The sequence below is a fragment of the Melanostigma gelatinosum genome (assembly GCF_949748355.1).
Source record: "Melanostigma gelatinosum genome assembly, chromosome: 4".
Lineage (NCBI taxonomy): Eukaryota > Metazoa > Chordata > Actinopteri > Perciformes > Zoarcidae > Melanostigma > Melanostigma gelatinosum.
The window spans coordinates 31,152,074-31,169,143 of record NC_136637.1 but is presented as its reverse complement, the minus strand read 5'-3'; the positions used below and the strand labels follow the sequence as shown (position 1 = coordinate 31,169,143).

General features: G+C 40.7%; 1 protein-coding gene across 1 annotated transcript; it reads left to right on the top strand.

Annotated features, from left to right (window-relative positions):
- The first annotated feature begins 9,566 nt into the window (after nt 1–9,566).
- s1pr1 (sphingosine-1-phosphate receptor 1) lies at nt 9,567–11,746 on the top strand. The gene has a single exon (XM_079267384.1). The coding sequence runs from the start codon at nt 9,702–9,704 to the stop codon at nt 10,818–10,820; it is 1,119 nt and encodes a 372-aa protein (XP_079123510.1). The 5' UTR covers nt 9,567–9,701; the 3' UTR covers nt 10,821–11,746.
- The last annotated feature ends 5,324 nt before the right edge of the window (nt 11,747–17,070 follow it).

Sequence of the window (17,070 nt, the reverse complement as noted above, 5' to 3'; positions counted from 1 at the left end):
GATAGTGTAGTGTTGGGTATGATAGTGTAATGTTGGGTATGATAGTGTAATGTTGGGTATGATAGTGTAGTGGGGTGTATGACAGTGTAATGTTGGGTATGATAGTGTAATGTTGGGTATGATAGTGTAATGTTGGGTATGATAGTGTAGTGTTGGGTATGATAGTGTAGTGTTGGGTATGATAGTGTAGTGTTGGGTATGATAGTGTAGTGTTGGGTATGATAGTGTAATGTTGGGTATGATAGTGTAGTGTTGGGTATGATAGTGTAATGTTGGGTATGATAGTGTAGTGTTGGGTATGATAGTGTAATGTTGGGTATGATAGTGTAATGTTGGGTATGATAGTGTAGTGTTGGGTATGATAGTGTAATGTTGGGTATGATAGTGTAATGTTGGGTATGATAGTGTAGTGTTGGGTATGATAGTGTAATGTTGGGTATGATAGTGTAATGTTGGGTATGATAGTGTAGTGTTGGGTATGATAGTGTAGTGTTGGGTATGATAGTGTAGTGTTGGGTATGATAGTGTAATGTTGGGTATGATAGTGGAATGTTGGGTATGATAGTGTAGTGTTGGGTATGATAGTGTAATGTTGGGTATGATAGTGTAGTGTTGGGTATGATAGTGTAATGTTGGGTATGATAGTGTAATGTTGGGTATGATAGTGTAGTGTTGGGTATGATAGTGTAATGTTGGGTATGATAGTGTAATGTTGGGTATGATAGTGTAATGTTGGGTATGATAGTGTAGTGTTGGGTATGATAGTGTAGTGTTGGGTATGATAGTGTAATGTTGGGTATGATAGTGTAATGTTGGGTATGATAGTGTAGTGTTGGGTATGATAGTGTGGTGTTGGGTATGATAGTGTAATGTTGGGTATGATAGTGTAATGTTGGGTATGATAGTGTAATGTTGGGTATGATAGTGTAATGTTGGGTATGATAGTGTAATGTTGGGTATGATAGTGTAGTGTTGGGTATGATAGTGTAATGTTGGGTATGATAGTGTAGTGTTGGGTATGATAGTGTAGTGTTGGGTATGATAGTGTAATGTTGGGTATGATAGTGTAGTGTTGGGTATGATAGTGTAGTGTTGGGTATGATAGTGTAATGTTGGGTATGATAGTGTAATGTTGGGTATAATAGTGTAGTGTTGGGTATGATAGTGTAATGTTGGGTATGATAGTGTAGTGTTGGGTATGATAGTGTAATGTTGGGTATGATAGTGTAATGTTGGGTATGATAGTGTAGTGTTGGGTATGATAGTGTAGTGTTGGGTATGATAGTGTAGTGTTGGGTATGATAGTGTAGTGTTGGGTATGATAGTGTAATGTTGGGTATGATAGTGTAGTGTTGGGTATGATAGTGTAATGTTGGGTATGATAGTGTAGTGTTGGGTATGATAGTGTAATGTTGGGTATGATAGTGTAATGTTGGGTATGATAGTGTAGTGTTGGGTATGATAGTGTAATGTTGGGTATGATAGTGTAATGTTGGGTATGATAGTGTAGTGTTGGGTATGATAGTGTAATGTTGGGTATGATAGTGTAATGTTGGGTATGATAGTGTAGTGTTGGGTATGATAGTGTAGTGTTGGGTATGATAGTGTAGTGTTGGGTATGATAGTGTAATGTTGGGTATGATAGTGTAATGTTGGGTATGATAGTGTAGTGGGGTGTATGACAGTGTAATGTTGGGTATGATAGTGTAGTGGGGTGTATGATAGTGTAATGTTGGGTATGATAGTGTAGTTGGGTGTGCAGGGTTCACGGGGGGTTTTTTTGCGTACTTTTATCAGTTTTTTTGGGGTCTTTTTGAGCGGAGTGCAGCCGGGCAGCAGGTGCTGTCGGCGTGCTAAACGCTAGCATGCGCCTGACGGAGCTAACCAGGGAACACGGCGTGAAGATACCGCCGCTGTTCGGGTGTTGGGTGGAGGAGATCAGCCTGGGAGTGGGTGAGCTTGTCGGCCACAGCCACGTGAAGTCCGCAGCGCGGATGAACAGCGCTGTGGTCATCTTTCTGGACAGCTTAGAAACTGAGGAAGTGGTGTTGATGAACGGGATCTCCGTGGGTGAACACTTCCTGCCCACGTATGCTCTCGCCTCACCGGAGGTGAAAGTCACTGTGTCCAACGTGCCGCCATTCATAAAGAGCGATGCCATCATCAAAGAGACATCCAAACATGGGAAGGTGGTGTCTCCGGTTAGGAGGGTGTCCTCTGGATTTCAGTCTCCGCTGTTGCAGCACGTGGTGTCTCACAGGAGACATGTCTTCATGATCCCCAGCAACAGGAGCAGAGTGGTCAACCTCAGCTTCAAGATCACTGTGGACGACTTTGACTACGTCATCTTTGCAAAGACGAACGATTTTAAATGTTACAGCTGTGGGAGAGAAGGACATCTGAGCAGAGCTTGTCCTGGGGAACACGGCTCAAACAAAGACCAGAACCAGAGAGGTGCTGAGGACAGAGGGGACAAGCAGGGCGGACAAGAGGGAACAAGCGGAGCACAGGAGGCGAGGGTGGAGGAGACGGGTGGGGCTCAGGTGGTGAGAGTGGAGGAGACAGGTGGGACCCAGGAGGCGAGAGTGGAGGAGGCGGGTGGGGTACAAGAGGTGAGAGCGGAGATGACAGGTGGGGTACAGGAGGAGAGAGAAGAGAGGACAAGTGGGGGACAAGAGGTGAGGAAGGACGGGGCAAGTGAGGTCCAGCAGGTGAGGGAGAGTACTGGAGGACAGGTGGAGGCAGGTAGGGAGGTGGCCATGGAAGCAGACGAGGAGCAGCTCAAGGCCCCTCAGCTGAAGAGGAAACAGAGAGGAGACAGAGGAAGCTCACAGGCCAAGAAAGTGGCAACTACAGAAAGTGGAGGAGCAGCCGAGTGTGAGTCCAGGCCGGAAGAGGACCCTGAGTCCGGTTGGGAGGACTCTGAGTCCAGTCAGGAGGAGAACTCTGCTGTAAACAGTGAGCCCTCTACACACGGTGCTGGCAGCTCTAGGGGCTCTGGAGGCTACAGCGTGGAGGAGATCAAGGAGTTTCTGAGGAGGAGTAAGAACGTGAGAAAAGTCAGAGTGGAGGACTACCTCTCTGACAAGGAGCAGCTCTCCTGCTCTGCCAGATCTCACATGAGGAGCAAGGACAGAGGAGGTCTCACGAAGCAGGAAGGATACAGACTCAAGAAGATAGTTCACAAAGTGAACAAAGAACTGGACAAAGAGGGCGCTAAGTGAGAGTCAGATCTCAGCCTGCAGACAATTAAAGACACGTTTATGTTTGTTGGACCTTATTCGTTAAACCGTTTTAAATGATAACGTATCGTGTTGTTCAGAAAATAATTCGGTTTGTTTTGAGTAACAGTAGAACTCTGTAAATGGAACTGAACACAAACAAATAAAGATATATTTAAACCTATCTCTCTCTCTCTCTCTCTGTCTCTCTTCATAGTGTGTTTCTCCCTCGTTCGCCCCTTGTTGTGGTAAATAAGCCTGTTGGACCACGTGACCCCCCCCCCCCCCCAGTCCTCCTTCACTCCTTTAACTGGGAACCAGTTTATGGGATGGCTGGTGGGTTACATAATGGGCTCTCTCCTTTTTGGGGGACGTGGAGGAGGATGGAGGGGGGGGGGATTGTGGGCTTTTGTTGCTGTGGTTCTTATTCGGCTCCAGTCATCCAGAGAATCAGCGCTCCGTCTCTCTGTTAACTGTTTCTCTTCAGCTCCACGTCAGTAAATGCTGGTTTCAAAGGATCTGGATCAGCCCTGATCCTGAGGTTCACCTCATGAACCAGGACAACTGGGCAGAGAAGCCTGAAGTGGACCTGGACTCCTCAGGATATGAGGTGTTGAAAGTGCCACCTCAACCGACAGAAAGAGAGTCATGTGACACCTTGACCCATGACTTTTATTTTGAAAAGTCTACGCAGACAGCTCAGACAGGATGTGAGACTTTATGTTTTCTGTAAACATAAAGAATCACAAATAAAAATGAAATCAGCTCGGACCGTTCAGGTGTGTGAGGTGGTCACATGACTCAGAGACAGAAACAGGATTAAAAGTGTTTAATCTGACCTCTGATCAGCTGACAGATGATGTCAGTAACAACAGAGAACATCAGTGTTCACAACCTGCCGACAGATGAAGTTCAAATAATAAGAGGAAGAAGATTCTTTAGATTCAGGGTTTTAAAGAAGATCACATTCAATGTTTTACATAATCACATAGTAATAATAATAAACATTATTTGTGTTGCACCTTTCATACGTTCAAATTAAAGTCAGCAAAGTACAAAACTTACAATACAATAAACCGGTAGAATAACAGGAGTAAAATGTAAATTATGATTTAATAAGAACAGACAGAAGTTTATTGTTCATTTTGTTTATTTTGTTTGTAAGTATTTGAAGTAACTAAATAAATGTTCCCAACACTTTGTCTCATGTCATCATGTCATTTTTAAACATATTGTACATATTATAAAAGTTACAGGTTTAATAATTTTTTCTTTATTTATGTTCCTTGATTTTTATTATTTTCTCTTCTTCAGCTTCACCAGAGGCCGAGAGCTCAGAGCCGTCAGTTGTGATCGTGTGACAGGATGTTGGTTATATCTCTCGGCGTTGACGTGGACATAATTATGACTCTGGTTATCACTGTGGCTGTGATGATTACTGAGACTCTGACACACAAAGATTTACTGTGATGTCATGTTTCATCAGAGCACACTGCAGGACCGTTAATGAGAAGAAGTCACACTTCAGAGGATGTAGTGTGTTCATAACTCATGGTGAGGATTCTTCATCAGACAGGAGTGAGACAGGAAGACAACGTAGAGCACAGAGACAGATGTTACTGTCAGATTCAGGAAAAGTATTGTGAGGGAAAATAGAAGTACTGTGAGGGAACGTAAAAGTATTGTGAGGGAACAGAAGTATTGTGAGGGAACATAGAAGTGTTGTGAGGGAACATAGAAGTGTTGTGAGGGAACATAGGCATGTTATGAGGGAACATAGAAGTACTGTGAGGGAACGTAAAAGTATTGTGAGGGAACAGAGAAGTGTTGTTAGAGAACATAGAAGTGTTGTGAGGGAACATAGACATGTTATGAGGGAACATAGAAGTACTGTGAGGGAACGTAAAAGTATTGTGAGGGAACATAGAAGTACTGTGAGGGAAAGTAAAAGTATTGTGAGGGAACATAGAAGTGTTGTGAGAGAACATAGAAGTGTTGTGAGGGAACATAGACATGTTATGAGGGAACATAGAAGTACTGTGAGGGAACGTAAAAGTATTGTGAGGGAACATAGAAGTACTGTGAGGGAAAGTAAAAGTATTGTGAGGGAACATATAAGTATTGTGAGGGAATGTAAAAGTATTGTGAGGGAACATAGAAGTATTGTGAGGGAACATAGAAGTGTTGTGAGGGGACATAGAAGTATTGTGATGGAACATAGAAGTGTTGTGAGGGAACATAAAAGTGTTGTGAGGTAACATTGAAATGTGAGTGAACATAGAAGTGTTGTGAGGGAACATAGAAGTGTTGTGAGGGAACATAGAAGTGCTGTGAGGGAACATATAAATGTTGTGATGGAACATATAAATGTGAGGGAACATATAAGTGTTGTGAGGGAACATATAAGTGTTGTGAGGGAACATATAAATGTTGTGAGGGAACATAGAAGTGTTGTGAGGGAAAGTAAAAGTATTGTGAGGGAACATAGAAGTACTGTGAGGGAAAGTAAAAGTATTGTGAGGGAACATATAAGTATTGTGAGGGAAAGTAAAAGTATTGTGAGGGAACATATAAGTATTGTGAGGGAATGTAAAAGTATTGTGAGGGAACATAGAAGTATTGTCAGGGAACATAGAAGTATTATCACAATGGTGATGATGATGATGTCATTTGATGATGATGTCATCTGATGATGATGTCATCTGATGATGATGTCATCTGATGATGATGTCATCTGATGATAAACAGGTGTTCATCACTGCAGGTAAACACCAGGTTGATTCAGTCAGCTGATTCTGTGATGTTCTGTTGTTTCTCCACTTTGAGGCTTTAATTGGATAATTTCCTGGAAACTGAATTTGTATACACAACAGAGTGAGGAGGGAGACCAGGGTGAGTGAGAGAGGAGGGGAGGTGATGGTGGTGAGGAGGCCCTGGTTTCTTTGTGGATCCCACAGAAACATCTCCAATTACAGGACAAAGGCGACTCATTCAGGCCAGCAGCTCTAACACTGCAGCTTTGCATTTCTAATGAGCACTCTGCTGAATGCTAAGAGGCCATACACCCCCATTACTCCCCCATCTTCCCCCTGTACCCCTCTCTACACCCCTGCAGTCGGACAGCCAGGCTGGGCCTCCTCTCTCATGTGTCCACACTGTACGGTGCACTAGGTCTTCTGTCAGTCCCACGCACACGATGTAAGAGCCGTGGTGACCGAGCCTTTGAGGCAGTGGCCCCGAGGCTCTGGAATGCTCTGCCTGCAACTCCGCGCCTCGCAGATACTGTGGATACTTTTAAAAACCAGCTCAAAACCCACCTGTTTAGGCTGCCGTTTGTGTAAAAGTAAACCCATGTCCTAGACCTGCTCTTAAAATATGTTTTACATTTTTATTTTATTTTTTATTATTTTTTATTAAATTTTTTAATTTTCTCTGTGTAGATAATTTATTGACCCTTGGGTCACATTGTGTTTTTTATGCTTTTAAATGTCTGCTCTGTTAGGCACTTTGTGATACTACTGTCTGTGAAAGGCGCCATATAAATATAATTCATTCATTCATTCATAATATCTTAAGTAGCTTATAGTACCGTAGTATCCTACTAGAGAGCACCATCATATCTTAAGGAGCTTATAGTACCATATTACCCTACTAGAGAGCACCATCATATCTTAAGGAGCTTATAGTACCATATTACCCTACTAGAGAGCACCATCATATCTTAAGGAGCTTATAGTACCATATTACCCTACTAGAGAGCACCATCATATCTTAAGGAGCTTATAGTACCATATTACCCTACTAAATTCAGGGTTGCTTGTGGTTCCTAGAGTCCTAAAAAGTAGAAGAAGAAACAGAGCCTTCAGTTATTTAAGGGTAGGCTGAAGACTTTCCTCTTTGATAACTCTTATAGTTAGGGCTGGTTCAGGTTCATAGTTAAAGTGTGTGTTTGTGGGTCTGAGTTGTTCTGCTGCTCGGTTCCTCTGGTTCCCTCCAGCCGTCGTCATGGTGATGCTCAGCTATGCAGAGTCTGAATACAGTCAGAGCAGAGGAAAGAGGTCTTTGTTTGCCTTCTCATACCCCCCCCCCCACCTCATCTCAGCTCCATTATCAGACTTTCAGCGCCAAACTGGAAACTGGTCAAGTGACCAACAACCAGTATGTTCCCAGTAAGGTTTCAGTGTCCATCTCTCATCTTTAAACATGTTTCCTTATACATTCCCAGTTAAAGTAGACACAATATACTACTGGGACCATACTGGGAATGTATCAGAGTTATACTGGCACCAGAGTGGAATGAGAGCGGAATCTTACTGGAAATATATTGGTAATGTGTTTATGATATTATAATAGGATCATTGTGGAATAATGCTGGTGGTATAATGGGAATGTATGAGGGCCAAAGTGGGAATACGATGAAAATATACTGTGGTCATGCTGGGACTATATGGAGAACTGGATATACATTAAATATAATGGGGAAATATTGTCATACTGGGAATGTACTAAAATGATACGAGCACAATAATGGAATAAAAGTAGTTTGTTTATCTGTTAACCAACCTACCACCCAACAAGCAACTATCCACCCAACCAATCCACCAATCAATCAACCAAAAAAATAACCAACCTACCAATCAACCAACTAACCAACCTACCAGTTGTTGGTAGGTACCAACCAATCAACCAACCAAAAAAAGAACCAACCAACCTACCAACCAACCAACCAACCAACCTACCAACTAACCAACCAACCAACCAACCAACTAACCCTAACCCTAACCAACCAACCTACCAACCAATCAACCAACCTACCAACTAACCAACCAACCAACCAACCAACTAACCCTAACCCTAACCCTAACCAACCAACCTACCAACCAACCTACCAACCAATCAACCAACCTACCAACTAACCAACCAACCAACCAACTAACCCTAACCCTAACCCTAACCAACCAACCAACCTACCAACCAACCAACCAACCAACCAACTAACCCTAACCAACCAACCTACCTACTGACCAATCAACCAACCAACCAGCAATAAGAGCAAAAGTCATTGTTTTTATCGGCATCTGAAATTCACAGATATTAAACCACTTTTGTTCTGAAAATGCCTTTATTTTGAAATCCATCAGTGTTCTTCTGCTGTGGTACATTGTGACATCACAAACCTCCTGACTCCGCCCCCTGCTGACCTCACAGGGATGATGGAGGTCAGGGGTCAGAGGTGAGTGGGGAGGGGGGGGGGGGGCAGCTGGTTGTTTCCCACACAGGAAACAAAAGAAGTGAAAATAATTATATTTACTAATATTTATAAAATAACCAACAGAAAAATTATAATATTATTTAAGTTTTTCAATAAAAATGATCAGAATGAGGTTTGATTATAGATCTCTGAATATTAGAATACACTGTTTGTGTTTCGTTTTGAACATTATTGATGTGATCATGAAGATAAAAGAAACACAATAACGAGAGGAAGAGGAGGAGGAGGAGGGCAGCCCCCCCCCTCCTCCTCTTCCTCAGAGGCGTCGCTGCTGCCCGTCTGTCGGACTCTTCTCTGGACTCTGAAGGTAAAACTCTTCATCTTCATTAAAACACGTTTATTCTTTTTCCGTTAAAATTCATCTGAAGTCTCAAAGAAAATCTGAAGGTTTTTTGTGTTTCAATCAAATTCAATTTGATTTTAAATCCGCGGAACGAGCCGCGATCAGTTTAACGGCGACGGGATTACCGGAGAGAAAAACGAAGAAAGACTTGATCATGTCTATATTAATAATAACAATAATAATAATAATACGAAGGAGATGAAGTCTCGTCTTTTACTCCTTTTTGCTGTCGAAAAAAACCCGGAATGATCGAATTTGTAAAGAATATTTCAACGTGAATGAAGTAACAAATAAAGGATTAAAGTGAACAAAGTTCACAGAAATAATGGATTATTTATGTTTATGTTTGTGTGTGAAGATTGCAAATGAGCTCTTTGATTTACTTCTCTGAAAACTTGAACGTTTCTAAATGAAAGAAAGTTTGAAATGTCTATATTTATTTGTTCGTTTATTTATTCGTTTGTTTGTTTGTTTATTTATTTGTTTATTGTCTAAAAGCTGATCGGAACTTTGTCCTCATAAAGACAAAACATTTTCTGGAGAAACACGTTGATCCATTGAACAGTTTATTGTTTACATTTATTCATATTTGTGAAATATTGATTCATTTTTATTGGATCACGTTGACGAAGCTTCAGCAGTTTTTTTTTCATTCTCTAACAATCTGAAGAATCCGTCTCTCTGCAGGACCATGTCCCCCAGCAGCAGCAGGACCTGGTCTGCTCCCCTTCAGGGTCTCTGCCTGACATGAAGGACTGTAAAGGAGTGTGAGGACCCAGCGCCCCCTGCTGGACCCTGCAGACTTCCTACTGGACCCTTCTGGACCCTGCTGGACCCTGCTGGCCCCCCTCTGTCCCTGCAGGCCATGGCTGAGCCCGACTACTCCGACCTGATCGCCAAACACTACAACTACACCGGAAAGTTCCGCAAGACGCAGCAGGACTCGGGCCTGAAGGCCGACTCGGTGGTCTTCATCATCGTGTGCTGCTTCATCATCCTGGAGAACATCCTGGTCCTGACCACCATCTGGAGGACCAAGAAGTTCCACAAGCCCATGTACTACTTCATCGGGAACCTGGCGCTGTCGGACCTGCTGGCCGGCATCGTGTACACCGCCAACATCCTGCTGTCGGGCGCCAACACCTACAAGCTGACGCCGACGCAGTGGTTCATCCGGGAGGGCAGCATGTTCGTGGCTCTGGCGGCGTCCGTCTTCAGCCTGCTGGCCATCGCCATCGAGCGCCACCTCACCATGCTGCAGATGAAGCTGCACAACAACGGCAACACGTGCCGCGTCTTCCTGCTGATCAGCGCCGTGTGGATGGTGGCGGCGGCGCTGGGCGGCCTGCCGGTGATGGGCTGGAACTGCATCTTCAATGTGACGCGCTGCTCCACCGTGCTGCCGCTCTACCACAAGACCTACATCCTGTTCTGCACCACGGTGTTCAGCGTCATCCTCATGGCCATCGTCGTGCTGTACGCTCGGATCTACGCGCTGGTCCGCGCGCGCAGTCGCAAGCTCGTCTTCCGCAAGGCGACCAACGGCCGCGGCGGCGCCGGAGGCGGCGCCAACGCGAAGAGCTCGGAGAAGTCGATGGCGCTGCTGAAGACCGTGATCATCGTGCTGAGCTGCTTCATCGCCTGCTGGGCGCCGCTCTTCATCCTCCTGCTGCTGGACGCCGCCTGCGAGACGCTGAGCTGCCCGATCCTCTACAAGGCCGAGTGGTTCTTGGCGCTCGCCGTCTTGAACTCCGCCATGAACCCGCTCATCTACACGCTGACCAGCAACGAGATGCGCCGCGCCTTCCTCAAGACGCTGCTGTGCTGCACCGCCTGCCTGAGGCCCAACGCCAAGTTCAGCGGGCCCATCGTAGGGGCGGAGTTCAGCCGCAGCAGGTCGGATAACTCCTCCCACCCCAACAGGGAGGAGGCGGAGTATTCGCCGAGGGAGACGACCTCGGGACGCGTCACCTCGTCCTCCTAAAGACGACGTCATCACGGACCTCACGGCACTTATGAGACTCTCAAACTGGTTCAACTGGGACCAGTGACCCTCATGTGGAGAAGCTCACAGGACCATCAGCTGGATCGGCTCCTGTGGATCCTGGTTGTCCAGGTTCAAGTGGACCCTTGTAGAACCAGAACCAGATCAAATAGAACCTTTGTCTCTTCTTCCCTTAAAACACTTCAAGATTCCAGGTGCTGGTCATGTGACCTCAGTCTTCTTCCTCTTCTTCGATGGTCCCGAGACGACACGTCAGATTATCTGAACCTTTGATCAGGTTTCTGATCAATATTGAATATTTAACCTTCAGCAACACGTTGTGTTTCTGTTTAACTATCAACAGCTGTCTTAGTGCATTCATAATAATAATAATAATAATATGAAGTAGATTCATATAAAGCTCCGTCCATGTAATCAGGTGAAGAAGAGGAAGAGGAGCTGAAACTCTGACAAGAACCTGAGCTTCGTTTTTTTGGGACATTTTTGTAAAAAGTTAACTGTAAACGTTAGAAACTGTTGGTCAGAATGTATTTTCTACTTCCTGTCTGTGTTGTTGTTGTTGTCAGTAGCGACGTGAGTGTAGTCGAATTAATTTATATTTGAAAGCAGGAAGAAAACATTTGTTTGTGACGTCATGTTTATTTTAGTTGAGTCGTGTTTCAGAAGAACAGAAGCTCAAACTATCAAACGATTAAATGAAGAACAATAGTTTAAAAAATAATTTAAACATTGTTCACATTTCAAAATGATAGAAAAGTTATTAAAGTTAAATTCATCTCAACATTTAGATTCAAGGTTTATTCTCAACCTGAAAAACAATCTCAGGTCCATTCAACAGCTGTTCAGGAGCTTTTGATCATTTCACATGAACTTCTTCTGCAGATTTCAGAGTAAGGAACGCCCCCCCCCCCCCCCCCCCCTCAGAACTACAAGGACCATAAGAACAGTAAGAACTGAGCAAATGTTTTCAGAATGAAGTCATTTCATCATCATGTTTATGGTTTGGCAGCTCGGGCTTCCGTAGTTCAGACTCAGTGCTCTTAACCCCTTAACTGTTCGTGATGCGTCTGTTTAACGCAATGTTGGTTCATTAGAATCTAATAAAGACAGAAATAGAAACGCGGTTGTTTTATATATATATATATATATATATATACGTTTCACAATAAAAAGGTTTCATTTGAATGAAACAGTTCAATAACTAGAAGGAAGACGAAGACATGAAAGAAAGTTGAAGTGAAGAATGAAGTGATGAATGAAGTGAACAATGAAGTGAACAATGAAGTTAAAGTGATGAATGAAGTGATGAATGAAGTGAACAATGAAGTGAACAATGAAGTTAAAGTGATGAATGAAGTGATAAATGAAGTTAAAGTGATGAATGAAGTTAAAGTGATGAATGAAGTGATGAATGAAGTTAAAGTGATGAAGAAGTTAAAGTGATGAATGAAGTGAAGACACTTCATTCATCAGTTAAAGTGATGAATGAAGTTAAAGTGATGAATGAAGTGAAGAAGAAGTTAAAGTGATGAATGAAGTGATGAATGAAGTTAAAGTGATGAATGACATTAAAGTGATGAATGAAGTGATGAATGAAGTTAAAGTGATGAATAAAGTTAAAGTGATGAATGAAGTGAAGAAGAAGTTAAAGTGATGAATGAAGTGATGAATGAAGTTAAAGTGATGAATGAAGTTAAAGTGATGAATGAAGTGATGAAGAAGGTAAAGTGATGAATGAAGTTAAAGTGATGAATGAAGTGATGAATGAAGTGATGAAGAAGTTAAAGTGATGAATGAAGTGATGAATGAAGTTAAAGTGATGAATGAAGTTAAAGTGATGAATGAAGTTAAAGTGATGAATGAAGTGAAGAAGAAGTTAAAGTGATGAATGAAGTGATGAATGAATTTAAAGTGATGAATGACGTTGAAGTGATGAATGAAGTTAAAGTGATGAATGAAGTTAAAGTGATGAATGAAGTGAAGAATGAAGTTAAAGTGATGAATGAAGTTAAAGTGATGAATGAAGTGAAGAATGAAGTTAAAGTGAATAATGAAGTGATGAAGAAGTTAAAGTGAAGAATGATGAAGAAGTTAAAGTGATGAATGAAGTGATGAAGAAGTTAAAGTGATGAATGAAGTGATGAATGAAGTTAAAGTGATGAATAAAGTTAAAGTGATGAATGAAGTGAAGAAGAAGTTAAAGTGATGAATGAAGTGATGAATGAAGTTAAAGTGATGAATGAAGTTAAAGTGATGAATAAAGTGAAGAAGAAGTTAAAGTGATGAATGAAGTGATGAATGAAGTTAAAGTGATGAATGAAGTGAAGAAGAAGTTAAAGTGATGAATGAAGTGAAGAAGAAGTTAAAGTGATGCATGAAGTGATGAATGAAGTTAAAGTGATGAATGAAGTTAAAGTGATGAATGAAGTGAAGAAGAAGTTAAAGTGATGAATGAAGTGATGAATGAAGTTAAAGTGATGAATGAAGTGATGAATGAAGTTAAAGTGATGAATGAAGTTAAAGTGATGAATGAAGTGATGAAGAAGTTAAAGTGATGAATGAAGTGATGAAGAAGTTAAAGTGATGAATGAAGTTAAAGTGATGAATGAAGTGATGAATGAAGTGATGAAGAAGTTAAAGTGATGAATGAAGTGATGAATGAAGTTAAAGTGAAGAATGAAGTGATGAATGAAGTTAAAGTGATGAATGAAGTGAAGAATGAAGTTAAAGTGATGAATGAAGTGAAGAAGAAGTTAAAGTGATGAATGAAGTGAAAGTGATGAATGAAGTGAAGAAGAAGTTAAAGTGATGAATGAAGTTAAAGTGATGAATGAAGTGATGAATGAAGTTAAAGTGATGAATGAAGTTAAAGTGATGACTGAAGTTAAAGTGAAGAATGAAGTGATGAATGAAGTTAAAGTGATGAATGAAGTTAAAGTGATGAATGATGTGAAGAATGAAGTTAAAGTGAATAATGAAGTGATGAAGAAGTTAAAGTGAAGAATGAAGTGATGAAGAAGTTAAAGTGATGAATGAAGTGATGAAGAAGTTAAAGTGATGAATGAAGTGATGAAGAAGTTAAAGTGATGAATGAAGTTAAAGTGATGAATGAAGTGAAGAATAAGTTAAAGTGATGAATGAAGTGATGAAGAAGTTAAAGTGATGAATGAAGTTAAAGTGATGAATGAAGTGATGAAGAAGTTAAAGTGATGAATGAAGTGATGAAGAAGTTAAAGTGATGAATGAAGTGATGAAGAATTTAAAGTGATGAATGAAGTTAAAGTGATGAATAAAGTGATGAATGACGTTAAAGTGATGAATGAAGTGATGAATGAAGTTAAAGTGATGAATGAAGTGAAGAAGAAGTTAAAGTGATGAATGAAGTGATGAATGAAGTTAAAGTGATGAATGACGTTAAAGTGATGAATGAAGTGAAGAAGAAGTTAAAGTGATGAATGAAGTTAAAGTGATGAATGAAGTTAAAGTGATGAATGAAGTGAAGAAGAAGTTAAAGTGATGACTGAAGTTATGAATGAAGTTAAAGTGATGAATGAAGTGATGAATGAAGTTAAAGTGATGAATGAAGTTAAAGTGATGAATGAAGTGAAGAAGAAGTTAAAGTGATGAATGAAGTTAAAGTGATGAATGAAGTTAAAGTGATGAATGAAGTGAAGAAGAAGTTAAAGTGATGAATGAAGTGATGAATGAAGTTAAAGTGATGAATGACATTAAAGTGATGAATGAAGTGATGAATGAAGTTAAAGTGATGAATGAAGTTAAAGTGATGAATGAAGTTAAAGTGATGAATGATGTTAAAGTGATGACTGAAGTGATGAATGAAGTTAAAGTGATGAATGAAGTTAAAGTGATGAATGACGTTAAAGTGATGACTGAAGTTATGAATGAAGTTAAAGTGATGAATGATGTTAAAGTGATGAATGAAGTGATGAATGAAGTTAAAGTGATGAATGAAGTTAAAGTGATGAATGAAGTTAAAGTGATGAATGAAGTTAAAGTGATGAATGAAGTGATGAATGAAGTGATGAATGAAGTTAAAGTGATGAATGAAGTGATGAATGAAGTGATGAATGAAGTTAAAGTGATGAATGAAGTGATGAATGAAGTGGAGAAGAAGTTAAATAAAGTGGACAACAGCGTCTCGTCCCTCAATCAGAAGGTTGGCGGTTCGATGGCCGGCTCCACTCGTTCATGTCAAACACTTGAAACACACAGTCAGGTTTGAGGGACGCAGTGCATCCTGGGGATTTTTCTGTGGGTGGATCAAGAGATCAATGGCGTCATTGTACGCTACTTGAAGTCTCTGGGAGCTCTTTTTTCAGTATGCAGTACTCAGTGTGCAGTAGAGTGGAGTACAATATGCTCTGAACAGAGACATCTTCACTCCATCTGTACACACACCAGACTAACGTGAGACTCTTTGTTGTGCAGACATCATACCACATTGCCTGGAAATGTCGTTATCATCGGTCATGTGTTCTGTTAAAAAATGACCAAGATATTTTACTTCACTACAGACACCAAGATTATTGGCAATTTGAAGTCAGGGAAGTTTAGACATCTGTCCTCTCTGGTTCTACAGACCAGGATAGCACTCTTACTGGCATTGTATCCAGGGTAGGAAATTTACATATTTTTTCGGGGGCAATTTTTGCCCCCACTGACTGAAATCCAGGGCATTTTAAAAACATTTGGGCGCACTTTTTGAAATAACATTTAACCTTTGTTCAAAATAATAAATATACTTATTTAGGCTTACAATATATGAGCAATTGTCATCAAATGGCAATAATAAGACTATTAGGCAGTAGCCTACAGATTCAAAGTGTTTTCTTAGATTTATTTAACAAAAAACAAACATAAATCAGACAATCACATTCAATTGCATTCTTATTTCTTTGTGGTTATTTATTGTTATTATTAAATGTTTTAAACAACTATTGACAATTATTCAGTCAACGATGCCTTGATTACATATACATCAGTCATTGTATGAAATTATTGAGAAAGATATTTTTGTAGCACCTCAAATATTGTGATATTACCCATTTTTGTCCTGAACTATGAACTAGTCGTTGTGTGGAATTTTTGAGAAAAAACATTTTTATAGCACCTTAAAAATAAAACAAATGTGCCATTTGAAGTTACAAATTCAGTTCAGAGTTTTTACTGAGTAAAATATCTTAATTGACTGTCAGTCAGGTATTATTCATTTCCAGCAACCCCCAAATCAAAGAATAAAGACACTTCACGCACAATGTAGGTGTATTTTCCCTTTAACTCACGAGATGCAGGTAGCATGTTTTATGCTTAATGTGAATATAATTCATTTAATCTAATTTCCATTATGCAATATGTATACTTTGTTGGCATCATATTCTGAAAACCGGATGTTCATCTGACAAAACCGGATGTTGTCTCACATTAATCTTTCCGTTAACTTTCAAAGTCCTTCGCTCGCTCCCGATCTGTGGCGTTTGAATGAGTTTACCATGAATGTCAGGATATAGGTGCACTAACATGGAAGTGTCTGCTGAGTTGACCACAGTCACAGGTCTGATTAAGAAGCGCTCCGTTTTTTTATTCGTTTAGAAAGTTTGGGGGCATTTTTTGCCCCTCCTAGTGATATCAGGGGCAAAATTATATTTCTTAGGGGCAGTTTTGCCCTTTGCCCTCATGTATTTCCGACGCTAGTTGTATATGATGTCATGTTCCACACCATACACAGTACATATAGTGAGGAGCTGCTGAAGACCAGCGCTAGAAGGACTAAAGATCACCAGATCATCTGCATACATGATGTGATATTACCCATCATGCACCAGTTTCAATTGCTTGAACAAATCATCCATATACAGATTAAACAGAACTTGTCGGACACCATTGCTAACCCCAAATGGGGCTGAGACACTTTTACCCTGTTAGCATAGTCTGGTGCGCATACCAGTAAGCCAGAATTCTCACAATGTATGTGGGGACACCTCTTTGGCTCAGTTTAGTTCAATTCGTTTAGTTTAGTTTGACATCAGTTAGTTAAGCGCTTGTTAAGAGCTTGTTAAGAGCTTGTTAAGTGTTAGTTAAGAGTTAGTTAAGAGTCAGTTAAGAGCTTGTTAAGAGTTAGTTAAGAGCTTGTTAAGAGATAGTTACGAGTTAGTTAAAAGTTAAGAGTTAGTTAACAGCTTGTTAAGAGATAGTTACGAGTTAGTTAAGA